The sequence below is a fragment of the Megalops cyprinoides genome, chromosome 14 (genome assembly GCF_013368585.1).
Source record: "Megalops cyprinoides isolate fMegCyp1 chromosome 14, fMegCyp1.pri, whole genome shotgun sequence".
In the NCBI taxonomy this organism is placed as follows: domain Eukaryota; kingdom Metazoa; phylum Chordata; class Actinopteri; order Elopiformes; family Megalopidae; genus Megalops; species Megalops cyprinoides.
In genome coordinates this window covers 15,926,844-15,943,738 of record NC_050596.1, presented here as the reverse complement: position 1 = coordinate 15,943,738, position 16,895 = coordinate 15,926,844, and the positions used below count along the sequence as shown (strand labels likewise).

At 39.5% G+C, this 16,895-nt stretch overlaps 1 protein-coding gene across 1 annotated transcript; it reads right to left on the bottom strand.

Moving 5' to 3' along the window:
• Window positions 1-312: 312 nt before the first annotated feature.
• On the bottom strand, window positions 313-12,600 carry tdrd3 (tudor domain containing 3). Its single transcript, XM_036546067.1, has 13 exons — window positions 12,441-12,600; window positions 10,981-11,065; window positions 10,200-10,265; window positions 9,407-9,567; window positions 8,311-8,452; window positions 7,703-7,774; window positions 7,294-7,443; window positions 6,732-6,878; window positions 5,654-5,822; window positions 5,330-5,455; window positions 4,022-5,061; window positions 3,441-3,566; window positions 313-815 (listed from the first exon to the last, which is right to left on the bottom strand). The coding sequence occupies exons 1-13, from the start codon at window positions 12,476-12,478 to the stop codon at window positions 702-704; spliced, it is 2,436 nt and encodes an 811-aa protein (XP_036401960.1). The 5' UTR covers window positions 12,479-12,600; the 3' UTR covers window positions 313-701.
• Between the last annotated feature and the right edge of the window lie 4,295 nt (window positions 12,601-16,895).

The following is a 16,895-nucleotide window of genomic DNA, read 5'->3' as shown; positions in this document are numbered from 1 at the left end:
CAGCAAGGCTAAATTCTGGATAAGCATAATGTGGTGTTTGAAACACACCATGAAAAAGACTTCTTGCGGGCCTACTTTCCGCACTGTATGGATAGTGGCCAGTACAAAATAAGCTTTCAGAATCCATTTCTTATGGAGAAGAAACCTGATCTCATGAGTCAAACCTACTCTTGGCACATCTGTGCTGTCTTATCTTCATGCCAAAGCAACAGAAAGACTTCATACAGAAAGACTTCATACATAATGTCCTATGTCACTTAAAAATTATGAACAGTACACCATTAATTCATATATTCACCGACACGTGCTACTTATTGTTTTTATTTAAGTATTTTACAAATTCTTTCCATGTACAGCGATCTTTGTGCATTACAAAGTCTTCCATTTCCACATTGTTTTTTGCAGCAACTGTGAAAGCCCTTTTAGAATTTTGCAATTATTGACATGAAAGCATAAATATGGAAGAAAGAAGCCGTTTTTGTTTGTGGAAGAAATAATCTGCCAAAGTCACATTTTCAGATTTCAGCTGAGCTGCTATCTGCAGTTCCTTGACGAATCAGCCTAGAAAAGAGAGAACCGGTTTTCAGTTCATGTGCACACTCCACCCGCTCTTCGTTGACGTCAGTATTCGTGCTGCGCTACATTCTCCGGACAATACGCAGGTCACTTCTGAAAACCACTACGCCACACTGTGTTTTACATCAGTCCCTGGCTCTGGGTGGTTGGTAATACTGCTGTGTGGGTCGTGTGCGTCTGGGCTGCCCATCTCCTCCTCGGCGGTACTCTAGAGAGTTCTCGTAATAGACATCTTCATCCTGTGAGCAAACACATAGTCACTAGCACAGAGCACGTGAAGTACAAACGCACTTCAGTTTTATTAATTTTATTTTTATTTTTTTTTAAGAAATTGAACTACGGTCCTTAATTAATTTAAAGACAAGTGTATCGGTCTTAACAGTCTCATAATTAGCCATTTTTATTTTGCTTAATAGGTACCCTTGTCCAGTTTGTTGCATATCTTGCATATTTAAATTTTAAATATTTAATATTTAAAAATCAATTGCTGGATATTAAATTTTACAGATTCAATTTAGGTTATGTACGTTCCTCAAGATTACAACACCTGTATCCCTCCTTAGACACGAGCTGGTGGCATGACTATATAACTATGTAAGTGAAAATAAATCTTTTGAGCCTGTGTGGCACCTTAATTAGCCCAAAATGTCCAAAAAGGGCATTCCCTTTTCTGACTGATATCTTTCCATACAAACTTGCTGGGTTTCCTTTACCTTAACTATATGTTGCAGTTGATAAACCTGCCTCCAGCACTGCCACATGCACACAGTCTAAACACAGTAGGCCCGCATAAGGGCAGCTAGGGTCTGTGAAAGTGAACACTGGCTGAAAAGTAGGATTGAACAGTGAATTGAACAGTGAGAGCAGCCTTGCACTGGGATCTGTATCAGGCCAGCACCTCGTGAGATCTAATCAGGTCACACAAAGACACTGCCCTGACATGACAGAGGTTACATAAGATGAAAGAGCTACAGGAGAGAGCTGTCCCTTGGTAATAGACCTTTCGCTGTTCAAGATGAGGGTTCTCTCAACCTCTCAAGTAAGCCAGCTGGCACTTAGCAGATGTCTTCATTATGGACCTTAAATGCCAGTACTTAGGATAATAACGTATTTTTCCTGAAGTATAAATTAAAAGGAGCAAAGCCTGGCTTTAATGTTGGACTTAAAGTTAATGGTTTTAAGCTTAAATTTGACTCTCTTCTTCCCATACAGGCCATCTTTAAGTTCCATTTTTAATACTGCAATGTTTATCATTTTAATGTTCCTCTCATGGTAGAACAAAAAACTCCATCTGCAGAAGAAAACTAGTAATAAAGAATGATTGGTCATTTGTAACTAAATTAGTCCCTTTTCCATTACTGGAACTGGATCTCCCAGGCACTACAGTAGAGCTAATGGCCTGCAAGAAACATAAAAGCCTAAAAACTGTAAGCACAAAAATTGTATTGTGTGTCTTTTGCAATTGTACCAGGGGCGGTGTGTTCCTTAGGGCGGTCGGGCGACGCACCACCAAAGGGGGAAAGGGAGGGAATTTTTCTATCACATTCCATCAGTGTTACGCTAGCTATAACTGTTCTAGACAGTTTGGCCTGCCTCTGAATATCATAGTCCAATCAGCTTCAAGCCGTGTTCCGTGGAGTACCGCCCCTTTCCGGCGATTTCAGTCTGGTTGAAAATCGCCCAGATCGCTCTGATAGACTCATGTTCAGGCAATTTTTTCGAACTGCAGGCACTGCAATGCAATCTGTATGGGTTCCAGGTGGGCTTGCACTAACGTGCTTTCGTCATACGTAACCTGGTGTAGGGATCGCCGGGGCAGCCAGCGATCCTGTCACATTCAAGGTCAACATGGCTAAGGTTACCTCAACTCAGAGCAACTCGATCGTGTCATTAAGAGAAATACCGTTCAGTCGTCGTAGTAATCAGGATGAATTGGCAACTAAGCCAACAACCACCCAGACCAAATTTAAACATCAAGCAGGTACCTACAAAGGGGGGGAAATCGTATAACCAGGAATTTTCACAGAGCTGGTATGAGCGGAAAACGTGGCTGGCAGGCTGCGGAGTAGCTAATGCTTTGTTTGTGTGTAAATGTGACAATATGTGACAATGTCAAGTTAGCTAGCTGTTAATTTACCCATTGAACGGTTCACCTTAGCCATCATCACAACAATTGCCCCCCCTGAGAGATTTGGCAGGAACCGCCACTGAATTAGACATACATAGTTCAATCATTCATTGCCAAAGACAATTCATGCCAATTTTAGCACATGCGTAAATTATGGCTGGCTACTTTTATTTTATTTTATTAAAGAAGGAAAGCAGAAGCACTTTAATTTAAAAGGGAAAAAAATTATACAAATAAAAAATGCTTATTTATTTTTCAAAAAAGGACATTTTTTCAAGTCATCATTTTTTTTTCGTTTTTTAATATTGCGATAAATATCGTATCGTTGACTTTTTATCGTGGTATTATCGTACCGTTTTTGGTATTGTTACATCCCTAGACAATTCTAAACTGAAAAAAATGAATGACAAACAACCAGCATACTACCTGGCTAACTGAACACATCCTCTTCACTGGCTAACTTTTTTACATGAAATGGGCTGAAAGAAAAAAATGTATGAAATGTATGAATTGTCACAAATGTCAATTTGTGCTTCCAATCTCCTTTGCTCATGACGCTCTCCTGGTCTTTTAAAAATTTTCTGTAGACTGTAGAATGCCACATTTCTGCTTATGACTGCTTACCATCCTACATTAACTGTATGCCAAAGAGTCTGAGCTAAACAACTCTTAGTTTATGGTTGTTATAGCTGATTTTGTCTTCCCATACTCTATCGCCACACTTTCGGGTCCTTACCCAAGAATCCATATGAACAGGTTTGATGTTATAGAGAAGCACCTCTTCACAGTTTCCATAATCGCTGAACACAACAACAGCTGTTGATCCAGACGGGTGCACAGCGTCAATTCTGGCGCGATAAAACTATAGGACAGAGAAAGAGGACAAACAGTTTAGAACGCAGTACGAAGAGCTACTGCCTGCCTTGTGATTATTTACCTGGAACATTTACCTGACCTTCATCTGACAGAGCAGCACACGCCTTGAAACTTATGAAATATTAAAGTGACTCTGCTGCTTATGAATGAATGCTATTCTGCATGAAACCACTAAAATTCTAGACTTGCAATCCCAATTAAATGTTGCTACCCACAAAGACATTTCCATCAAAATCTACAAGGGAGGAGTACATGTGCATTCTTTTCAGATGGAATGAAGTCTGTTGTGTAACGAAAAAACGTATATTTTACCTCCCTGTGAAGCCCATGACAGAGAATTATGCATTGATAATGTACACATAATGTTAATTCATGAGGTTTTCTGTTTTCAGAACTCAACATACAATAAATGTGAATATAATTAGTATCAATTGTACTCACCTTATTGTCCTCCCAGTAGAGTGCAAGGCAGTGGTCTCCTGGTTTCCAGTTATACAGCCCATGAGAATTGTGTTCTGATGCAACCGGTTCCACACCTTTTTGATTTTTTATCGGTCCTGACCGTTTCTTGGGTGCAGAGTTCTGAGAAGCATTTTTGTTGGAGAACTCATCGCCAGAGGTTACGCCCAGCTGCTGTTTAATAGGTCCAGTTCGTCTGTGCTCTGAATAGCCATTCTGAATATTCGCATTTCCACCTGTTCCAACTGCGTTTGGGTGCTGCGTCACAATGGCATTCCCCCATGAGTCGGAGGAATTCACAGAACTGACAGCATCTGATTTCCTAAAAGCGGTTTCTGAGTTATGCCTGTCAAATGTCCCTTTCTTCTTGTTATTTACCTCAAGTTTGTTATCAGGTCGAGAGCTGCCTTTAAAGTCTGACAGGTGATTGGCCTCCAGTGATTTGGATTGTACGCCATTGTCTTTTGCACCTCTTTTAAAAGGCAGGTCAGATCCTTGCTGAAATCCAGCTGAGCCTGCATGATCCCTAGCTCCTTGGTGGACCCCACCGTAGTTCGCGTGATCTCTAGATCCTTGATGGAATCCTCCAGAGCCTAAATGATCTTTGGATCCTTGCTGGAATCCGCCAGAACCTACATGATCTCGTGATCCTTGTTGGAATCCACTGGAACCTGCATGATCCCTTGCGCCTTGTGGCAAACCTGCAGGGCCAGTGTGTTCTCGTGACCGTGGATTACCACGGAACACACGTCCGCCTCTCCTGCCCTCGTCCTGCCATTTGTCTGGGCCACCCCCGCCTGTGTTCTCAGGTCCCCTCCAACGCTGGCTGGGGGCAGAAGCATCCAGGCCTGGCTTCAGGACCTCACTATCCCTTTGGAAGCGCGGGGGTTTATCATTTCTCTGCTGCCTTGCTTCATTGCGTGAGGGATAGCTTTGGGTCTGGTCTCTGAAGAGGTGGTCGGTGTTCTGGAAAACAGCCTTGCTCTGCTCGTGATGTTTTTGAGCAGACTGGTTCTTTGGCTCTGAAAAAATATAGTAATAATACATCAAGTAATATAATTTCAGAGACGAAACTGCATATTCTGGGCAATCCCTCATTTAACAGATGTACAATCTATACAAATTACAGTATTTAAACGGTACACAAATAAAAAATGAATTCTTGAACACAATGTCAAAAAAATAAATCTGAGTTTACTAAATTTAATTCTGTTCAAAATTCAGTGGTTCAAAGAAAGCTTCACAAAAAAGGACTGAGGAATAATATGCAAAGATTGATTCAACAACTACCATCAATAGAAAAGACCCCCATCTTTGATTCCAGGAAATCAAACAGCGTGCTGGGGCCAGAGGGTCTTCCTCCTGCCGTCTCCTCTTCTTCCTCCATCCTGGCTCTTCCCCGACCCCTTCCCTTTGCTGTGAAATATCACCAAACGTTAGCATGGCTCTGGACAGACACTCACAAGGGCACTGTGAAATTCACCAGACATAAATTCTGGGCTCAGGTTTTGATTTCATTTACTTTGTTTTAGAATGTCCTTAGACCTTGTTTAACATTTACTTTTTATCTGCTGTCATGAACAACTGAAGGTGTTTCAGCAGTGTCTGCTGTACCTCTTGGTGGTGGTCTGCTGTGGTCAGCAGGCACAGCTTTGGGTTTGTCATTGGTAAGCAGGAAATTGAGTGCCACCTCTAAGTTGTTGTTGTTGTCCATGAGGGCCTGCCTTGCTGCTTCTTTGTTGAACCCCATTTCCATGATGTCTCTCAAAGCCCTTTCATCCACCTGGACAACAAGTGAAAACAATGAAGTATACATACGCAGTAACTGAAGATCTTATAGTAAAATCACCACCATGTTCTCATACACATGAAGTGGGTTAATGATTTGTTTGCTTAATATCTGAGCCTTCACACTGGAAAACTGCCACTGTCATGGATCATAGGTTTCCCTGTTAGAATTTAAGAATGGGTCACTTAAATTGTGTGTGTCCCTCAACAACTTCACCTGCTGTAGTAAATCTCCTGAAGGACCTAGTGGTCACACAGCCTCTGACTATTCTTTTAAATGGAGGATGCCAGAGATATTGCCTCTGAAAAAATCTGATTGCTTTTTCTCTACCTCTTAAATCTCTAATCTTAAATGATTTACCAATTATTTTAAATATGTTGGTACTATAATATCACTAAACTCATGACCTTTACTGTCTCAAATTCATTCCTCTCTTGAAATAATATCAAGAGATGACTCCATCTTTCAATGTCTTTGATGGGTTGTATAACAGTAGTTACAACTAAAACAACAGAGGTTTGCCTTTGCCAAAAGTTAATTACCTATACACCATAACCCCAAGCTATCCCCCTGCAAACTGGTTGTCAGCACTGGACAAAATTACATCCAAGTATTACTGGGGAAAAAAACACCAAGAATAAAGCTGGAATGAATGAATGAATAAATAATACATTCATACATACATACCTACCCACCCACCCACCCAAGGGGGCTTGTAGTACTCAATTTTTATACTACTTACCAGCAAATCAATTACAATACATAATTAATTATGATTATAATACATAATTAAATGAACAAATTCAGCCAAAAAATGAGAAAACATGTTCAGTCAAGCTATGTGAAAAACATTCAAATAAGAGTATCAGTGAGACTGCAGGAATCGTGGATAAATAGGCTCACCAGTTCTCGGTACACTCCTTCTGATCGGCTTTCGCTCCAAACAGGCTTTTCCTCGCGCTTTTTCTGATAGGTGTCTCGGTTTTTGTTAGTGGAGCCAGGATTGGTGAGATTACTGCCTGCGTTTCCTCCTCCACCAAATGTTCGAGTCTTTCAACATCAGTTGAAAAATAAAAGGATTACAGTTACATGAGGGGTTACTATTCACGTGAAGTCCTCAATGTACCCATGGAGCTGATACTGTAGTGTACTAAAACTGCAAGCCAGTACTGCATAAATGACTCACTACTGTGGGCTGAGGATTTACTAGTGTTTATTTTGGTGGATGGTTTACTCTTATTTCTAAATGCATAAGGTCAAATGTGCAAGACCAATTAATAACTGTAAGACTATCTGCATGCACAAAATGGTTGCAGCGATGGTTAATGGATGTAACAACTATGCAAGCAGAACAGACGTATAAAAATATGCAGTAATTCCAAACAATGATTCCAGTCATTTAAGGATCACTGCCCTTTATAAAGCTGTTGTTATAATAAAGGTAGACAAAGTGTGAACAGCCCACCTCTTTGCTCTTTGCAATTTCTGCAATGGCAGCAATTCTTTGCTTTTCAAACTCGTCATTTTCATCAGCAGTTTTCACAGCGTTGGTGACCTGAAGCGTCTTTCTCTGGTCTAGATCTTTACTGTCCACCTGTTCTTTTGTCACACATTTCTGAGAGGAGAAATACAATAATACAGGATGTGAAAGAAACTCTGAGGAAAGAAACACTTTTTTTTAATTACTCCAGTGGGCTAGGATCACCACTAATAGGACCATTAACAAGGTTAACCAAGTCTAACACCCTCTGACAACAACAATTAATTAGCATCTCATGCTATTTTGCAAACTACAAACCAAAAATATTACACCATAAGAATAATAACTGAAGTGTTAAAGAAAATAAAATCTTCCCATAAAAACCTGTCCATACCTGTCCAAATGGAACAAAGGGAGGTGGCCCTCCTTCAGCACCAATGTGACTTCTGCTGTGCTTGGCCAGACTCTGAAGAGGAAAAGACAAACAGCATTATATTATCTGGTGTGTAAAAACTGGCTAAACAGTTGCTTCCTAATGTGAGATCTGGGCATAGTTTGTGCGTGGAAATTCATTTTGCATTGAATCCTCACTTTTTGAAACTGGAGGAAGGAAATAAGAGTAAATAAGAGATGTCTGACTGTTAGTAAACATAATTTACAGTAGTCTCCCAGATGCTATGTAGACAAGTAGCATAATGTCCATATTACTCAAATTTACATATTTTATTTAAAATAGCTGACTGAGGAAAAAGCTCTTGCTAAAACCTGTCATTAGCCAAAACGTAATCTTTTCCTTGAATCCACTTTTTCTATACATGGTACTATGGTGTGTGCTTAATATGTTTAGCTTGAAGGCCCTAAAATGACAATGACCAAGTTAAACTTAGCTCATGTTCATGAAACACACAAACATGCTTTCCTTGAACACATAATACAACAAAGATTTTAGATGATTTGGAAATTCAATGGAAAACATGGCTGTGTCCTTTGCAGCATTCTCACCCTTTGCAGTTCCCATTTCTCAATCATGTGATCCACTTCCCCACCAAGTAAGAAAATTTTTGAGTCGTCCAGTAGCAAGAATCCGTTCTTCACCAGCACTGTGCCAAGGAGCTTCACTTTAGTTCCAGGAGGGGTGTTCAAACTGTAAAAAATAGGAATATATTAGCACAGCAAATGTACCACATGGGGTCCTTCCCCAAAAACAGTTCATCACTGTATGAGATAATCAACCTTGTCTATATCTCACTTCATGCTGTCTGCAGTCCACACATACTTCATATTAATGCTAATACTATTTACCAATGTGTTTCTGCTTTAAACACTTCAATATGTGAGTTTCTAAAGCAACATGAGAGACTTAACAGATATTGAAAGAGGTTACATAGTTGGTGCCTGAATTGCAGATGTGCCAATTGTAAAAATGACAAAATTATTTAATATGTCAACAGGAAAATCTCAATGGCATATGCCAAGGAAAGGAAAAAACTATCAGAAAAGAGGAACAGTGGTCACAAGTTGAAGTTCACTGGCAGGACCAGATGGATACTTAACAGGACAGCTGGTCAAAACCAAAAAACGGCCTCGTGTATTACATCAGAAGAGAAACTACATCCAGAAATATATGCAGCCATTATCCTGCAGAGAGTAAACGTTCACTGCTTGGAGATGATGCACATAATCCCTTTATGGGGAACCCTTTGCCCAGGATTTTAGCCAATAGAAATGTTTACCAACTATGTGTAAGACAGTCCATACATTTGTTGGCAATGTTGTGTACCAAATTGAATGTTAAAGATGCAAAAAAACAACAGTAATAATAATTGATGATGTGGTGATAATATATAATGAGAAATACATCACACTGTGGTAACTACCATTTATCAGTAACTAATTTCCACAAATATAAACTTATATCAAAAAGAAAGCATTTATGCTTTATAAATGCATAACATGCAACTCTAATCTCACAATAGTTCCAATATGTAAACAAGACACCTATGTCACCTTGGGTGACTTGTCATTTTCAATGGGATCAAAGTTTGCCCAATGCCACAACAATAACCAGGTAAAAAAAAAAAAAACTGATTGGCCTCACCTAATTTTGGACAAATGTTTGAACTCAATGCCGACACAGTTCGTATGACCGTCTGTCATCTGTAGCCGTAGCATCCTGGGGGCTGCATGGGACTCTTCGTGGTCTTTTGGAGCTGTCACATTCCTAATCTTCTGCACTTGGAGAACACACGGCCCTTCTATCTGAGGAGATATGCAGGCATACTACAGCTACATCACCCGGACTAACACTGGGTTTTAAACTTAGAGTAGTGTACATCCTTTAAGATTTCAGGTTTCTGTGACATTAGAGACAAGGTGTAAGCAAACCCGCACTGCTACTGTTTCAGTTATATTATAGTAATGAAAAAATCTCATAGCACTTGCTCACTCCCTATGATACACACATGAACCATATCAGCAGTACTGACAACACCTCTAAGTACCAAGCCCATAGCAAAGAGGAGATTTTGGCTGGTATGGAGCCAGCAAGATTTTATCTGACAGAGCTATCTAACAAATTTAGATAAATTGTAGATCACAAGGGAAGAATGCAAAAAATGCTAATTAAGATACTGAATTAATTTGCACATTTTATGTACATAATAAGTGGACTTCCTGATTTGGCAGAATGTCACATTGTGTATCTTCTGGTTTTGATTAAACATATCCTCAAAAAAGGCTGGGTACGCCATGCTAGAGCAACAGAGGAAAGATGGTGATGAAAACAGGCTAACAGTAAGTCATCTGGCTGCTCTCTTCACTGATGTCTACATACAGGTCATCAGGTCATACTTTCAACAACATAACTTTCTGACAAGACAATCACAGCTTACTTTCTCCACTCTTCCACTGTTTATTTCACTGGGCAGAAATTTCTTCCCAATAGGTCTCAGGTCACTCTGTAGAAAGATTAAACAGATTGTTATATGGTACATGTTTCTGTGTCACTTCTAAAAGTTCCAATCAAAATAGATGTGGGACAAACTGACTTTTCATGAAAATGAAACCATACCTAGAAAGAGCTATCAGCTATCAACAGCTGAGGGAATAATGGTACAAATGTGTTCACTCAAATACTTGGAATTGCAAAACAATGTGAAATTTGAACAAAAATCTTCAAATTTGGAAAAAAAAATATTTTTGTTTACCAAAAACATTTAACTTGTTCCTGTTATTTCCAGAATAAAATACAACTTTCCACACTAAAACTGGGCTGATGCTGCAATTCAGGGATGTCAGTCTCAGCTCCCCAAGTGCTGTGTCTACGAAGTCTCTTACTGCATCTATTCTTACAAATAGGGCACATGCATAATCTGAATAGGTGATATGTCATTTACAAAATGTAACAATAATAATGTCCTGACGCAGCTCATTAACTAACTAATAGCAGCAGTTGTGGCAAAAACAATACAATTCAGGGACTCCTGATTAATATATACGGGAATATAGGAACATTTCACTGTTAATGCTGTATGAACTACATCTACTTCTCATTGCCCCAATATCGTTTGAAACAATGGAGGCATTAGGTATATGACTGAAAAACATCTTAGTCAACAGTGTATCAAAAAGACGGCAAGTGAAGTCAGACTGCAGAATATAAAGCAAACCTACATTAAGTGCAATGCGGATGACGTCATTCACAGAAGGTGTCTCCGATGAGCTTCTGCAAAGCTCAATTCCCTCCTCGGAAAGGTACCTGGGTTGACGAAAGATCATTGTTGATATTGCATGATCAGACTCAGACACATTACATTTAATAGAGTATATTATGGATACTTCACTGCACTTAACACACGTTCATAAAGCAAACCCTCCGCATAATTACTCTTGCATCGTTCTGATGTATGTTTCTAAAGGGAATTTAAACACCTAAAGCTGCACTGAGAGGAAAAACTGTCAGCATGCAAAATCTGAAATAAAACATTTAAGCAGTCAATGGGTTACAAAACAGCATCACCTAGTGGTGAACAGTTGCCAATGTATGTAAAGACGTGCATCACAATGTCCTGAACTAACTTGTGAAAGTAAGATTCAAAAATTCTGACCGACTGAAGGTCTCCGTGGAAAGTGAAATACATGGATGCATATATGGATATACGGATTTAGACGAAGCTAGTGCTAACGTAAAGATCAGATGTATGACGTTATAAAACAATCCGATATCCCTTTAACAATGGCAATCTATACATTTGTAATTGATACAGTCTATCACTTTATACAGTCTATCAGAGTTATGTCCTAAGTGTTTCCAAGAGTTTATGTCATACTTTACTATCATTATCACAAATGCCTCTAAGTCCAGTGGCAGCATAACGAAAACTATAATTTCCATTACAGATTACAGATTTGTAACACGCCATCCACTTGCAAGATAGTTACCCATCTGCTTTCCTACAACCAGTTTTCACTTCCTGAATGGGCTGCTGTTACGTTAGGCAGCTACATTGTTAGGAAGCACGCTAACTAGGTATAGTAACAAGCAGTCTGATAGTATTGTTTGATAAGTCACAGATTTTTTCACGACGTTTCATGATGTTAGTAAAGTTGGTACATGCTATCATGCTACTGCAGTTGTGAGAAATTGTGACTTAGGTGTTAAGGGACAGAACCACGGCCGTTTAGGACAGCTAACTTGACTAACTTAACGTTAGAATAGTTAACGCTGCCAGTGGCGAATCTGAGTGCACGGCGAAGCAAAGGCATCTGCTGGCCAGCTACATTGCTCCTCTATAATGCCGGGTGGATAACGCAGGGTGAGAGAATAACGGACCAGTTAAAAACAAATGACCGTAACTGGGTAGCTGATAAAGCTAACTAGGTACACAGTTTTTGCTGAACACTGGAGAGTTCACTTGCGCAGTTTTAACTGTACCGGCAAGGACTCGGATAGCACGGTCGCTAGTCTAGCTATGCCGTTGGGAGGCAAGGCCTACCTAGCCACCTAGTAGATATGTCGTTGTGTGTCCGCAACGCTTTCGTACAGATACAGTATCATCACATCATATTGCAGTCATCATAGAAAACAAAAATCATATGTTTTATACGAAGTAGCAACAGAGCCTGCTACCCACCAGCCTTCTTTGGTTAGGGCTGAGCTGATATCAGCCATTTTTCTTCCCAAACGAGTTTGAAATATTGGTTAATAGCCACTTAACTCCACATTGCAAAAGTCAGATATGATGTCTTATGATTTTCCACTATCGACTTTAAAAAGCTGTGGCTTCAAGAAGTTTTCTTTGCTATAAATTACTATGAAAACAGCGCGATTAGCTTAAAACAACAGAAGAACAGCCAAAACATGGACCCCGCTCACGCACGCACCAGAGTTCAGAGTGGAAAGGTCATATACTAGCTACGTCAGCATTGAAGTTGAAAGACGCCATGATTGTAAGGGCAAATAGCGAACCGTTTGGCTACTTGTTTTGTGGTATAAGACGCTATGCACCTGCATTAGCTTACCGGCAAAACAGACAATGATTTTGCTCCTTTTTTCTTGCTGTGTTGGTAAATGTACATGCCCGTTTGTACACACACACACACACACAAGTCTGCGTATTCAATTTGATTTGATTTGATCTCTGTTCACTTTGCTGTTATTTTAAATGGTGGTAGTCTCATTTTAGACATTTAAAACAGCGGAATTCAAATAGCTTGCATTTTGAAAGTTACCCTAATTGACCAGGAGTGAATGATTGGCGTCGTCAAGACGACGGAGAGTGGGCATGACAGTTCAGCCAATCTGACCACAATGCGACTGAGTCACGTCTTTTTAAATGGATGCGGGAAAATGTTTAGGGTGGTTGGCTGGTCGTCCAAATTTTTAAGGAGTCCGCTAGATCGGAGAGGTTGTTGAGACCCTTTGTTTTTAAACTGGGTTGACTTCCTTTCGCCTTGATTTTATGTAAGTAGCGGTCCTGAGTTTTTATATAACCGACTGCAGTGCTCCCCCCAATTCGCGTTGTTCCCCGCTGTGTGGGTTAGTAATGTATTTGGCAGTTATCTAATTTCTGTCGACTGCGGATTTTCCTGTCGTAGTATTTCTGTGCATTGGCATGGTGATTGTTGAGGCTACTTTGTTGATTGATTGTTGGTCGAGAGCTCATAACGTGCTAATCTGCACATATGTTTCGCATGACATGGTAGTTTGTCTTAATTTTGCCCGCTACTGTAAGGATTGTAGTGCTTTGGGTGGCTAGCTGTTGTGCTATGGTACTAGGATTTTTTGCATTTCCTTTTGTGTGCTCGTCTGGTGTTCAGTGTCTGACTTCTTAAAATACTGCATCTGCTGTGCTGCATGGGTAAATCTAAATAAACTGTTATTGCTTCCAGTCGGCTCCCTTGGTTATGTGAATTGTGCAACTTTCAGGATACTGCATGCTCCCACACAGAAGAAGCAAACCTGGAACTCAAGGGTCCCTCTCCTAACAGAGGGTGGTGTCATCTGGCTATACTCAGAAAATAATCTATTCTTCTCAGCCTTTACACTTAAGTAATTTTGAGTAAATCCCTTGCTCAAGCGCACAAATGCAGTGCCCCACCTGGGACCAAATCTTGCAAATTTACAACTTCTATTTAAATCTCCAGTTCCCAAGCAATCAGTCCACACTTGGCCCACTGGATATAAAAAAATGCATGCAGTAATACATTAGATGTTTATTACCTCTTAGTAAACTATACTGACCTCATAGCATCTCGGCTTGTCCATGCCTGCATGTACTGTACAGCTCCTCTGCTCTCATCTCCCTAGCACAGACTGTAAATGTGCAGCAAACATGGCACATGCCACTGGTACATGTACATGGCACAGCAGCAGAGAAGATTTGTTTGTCTATGACACTTATCAGTGCTCTCGATAGTCATTGCCACACAGGTAGCCAGGTGTGGTTTCATTAAAAAAGGTGTAGTGCTGCCCTCTTAGTTCTGCTGTCATTTTTTTTTCCATAGCATGCATCTGTCTGACCTCTCTCTGTGTGCATAGGCCTGTCTTAAACAATTGTAGGCCCTCCAAAACAAGCTGTTACTCCTCTCACTATGTAATGATAATTCTCTGGGGAACATCAGACCTGCACTGAGTGTCAGCAGGAGGAACAGTTGGCAGTGCTGATGATCAATGAAGCCTGTGGAGTCTAAGCACATCCTGTCTGTGCTCAAGACTGCAGTGTGCCCATTTCAGGAGTGTTTTATTGGTTGCTTAATGACTGATCATATGATTGCTGAAGCATCACACAAATTCCACTTTTATGCATCTGTTCATATTCACATTACTTTAAGAACACTGATACTGCATAAACACAAGTTTGTGTGTCTAATGTCAAAAGCATCAGTTATTGGTTGATGATGTCAGTTGATCAGAATGTGTTTTTTTGTTTAAAATTACAAAATGGAGAGGAAATAGGTCTAGTTGCAGGAAAGGAAATGTATTTAAGCCCTTAAGGTGAAAGAAGATTTTCAATCAATACAGATATTCCCATTCATTGTAACACAGTCTACTTTTCATCTCTGGTAAGCCATGGGTTAATCAGGATTTTTTGAATTTCTACTTGGAGCCATTCTTTTGTGTATTTCTACTAATAAATGAGTTTTTTTTTTTTTGGTGTGTTTACAAAGTTCATTAAATGTTAGCAAGATGCTACCAAACACTATATGGTATTGTAACAGGAAATTTAAAAAAAGCATGGAAAAAGAAACAATACACACAAAATGATAATAAACAGTAAACAGTAGGCAGTTATTCTACAAAGTGATGCTTTTATGCATTTTTGTTCTTATAATGCCCAGTGCATTCCTTATCATTGTACTATAATTGTGTCTGTCTGTAATTTTGAAGTTTTCACAGAATTACAACTGGAATGCAAGAATAATTGTAACTTTCAGTTTTACTACATGATGATGGGAAAGAACAGTAGGACATGAAACAGGGGTTTAACGGCAGTTTTCCGTTGATTTCCAATAGGTGGCGCTGACTAACCATAAAATAATGGTGGTAGAGCAATCTTACCGTTAGATTTTTTTTTTTTTTTGATCTCACGTCCCTGCTTTATAAAAGCCTTATTTTGTGTTGGCTCCATCTTTCTGAATTATGATCAGAGTATATGCTTCAAAGTGGCAAAGCATTATAGAAATAATGCTTGGAAGTACTGATGTCTGTTACAGTCCCTGTAGAAAAAAAAAAAAAGCATCTCTTTCTCAAAATATGAAAGGATATTTCTTCCAGCATTTTGCTGTCCCAAATTTTTATATCATGGACAGTTTTAATGACTTAAAAAACTTCATTAGCCAGTTTTGCATAATAGCTGTAATGAGTACCCACTCCATAGACAAGCACTGACAGGCTCCTTACCCATGAAAACTCAGGGGCCCACGATTCTGTCATGTACTATTCAGTGTACATTAGAAGTTATGAAATTGTTGCACATACACATTTTATGAAAATAAGAATGATCATGTCTCTCTATGGCTCTCTCCCCATTTTCCTTTTAACCTGTGTAAAAGCCAATAGCTTTTGTGTAGCTTGCTTGGAATAGAAAGGAAAGAAATGGCACAGTCGTGGGTGACAACTGAATACTTTAGTGAGGCGGAAGCAATGGGCTGCTACCAAGTCACATACCATTTGTCACAGTCTGTAGTCCACTCTGAATTAAAGACGCTGAAAAGGAAAGGGACTGTTGTCAGCGTTGGTCCTCACCTCAGACTGACAGGATAAAAAGCAGTCTGTTTTGATGTATGCTGCAATGTAGCCCCCGGTGATTAAAGCACATGGAGGAAAGAGATTCCCTGCAATCTGTCTCACTTAACCATGTGGCTGCGCTGTCAGAGGGAATGACAGTTCAATGGAGGAAGAAACTGTAGCTTCAAAACTTTTTTTTCTCACTAAATTATCTCTTCAAATGTAGTGTGTTCAGAATGTATCTTTTCAATGACAAATAAGATCAAATGTATCTGTCAAAATCACAGCGCAACATATTTACAAATGAATGAGTACTGTAATATGTCTCATTCTTTTATTAGTGATGATGTAAAGATCATATGACATCCTGTTTGAGTTTAAGTATTTAGGAATCCATAACCAAGTATGCCTTAATGCATCTTCTTCTTCAAACAGGTTTAGCTTGCACTAATGTTCATTAAGCACTATGAACCAATGACTTTTTAATTGTATGCTTTTGGCATACAACTGTTATGAACAAAAAAAGTGCTGTCATCTTGAGGCCTAATAGGCTTGATCAGTGGTCCAAATCACACAGAACCTTTGCTGAATTGCAGGAAGTAGAAATCCCTTACAGGAAAAAAAACAAATCCTTTGCATTTTTACAGCTCAGATTATACTTTATTCTCCTGTCACTAGTTGCAATTTGTTTTCAGATTGTATAGATATTTTCTCCTGTCTATTGCTTGATCTGTCTGTTGTATTGACAGCCAAACTTTAGTGCACAGAAAATACACAGTATATGCAGGACATCAGAATCCATTTGCCACAATTTAAGAACAGCAAAATATCCACTGTACAGAACAGAATGTTTTGACCC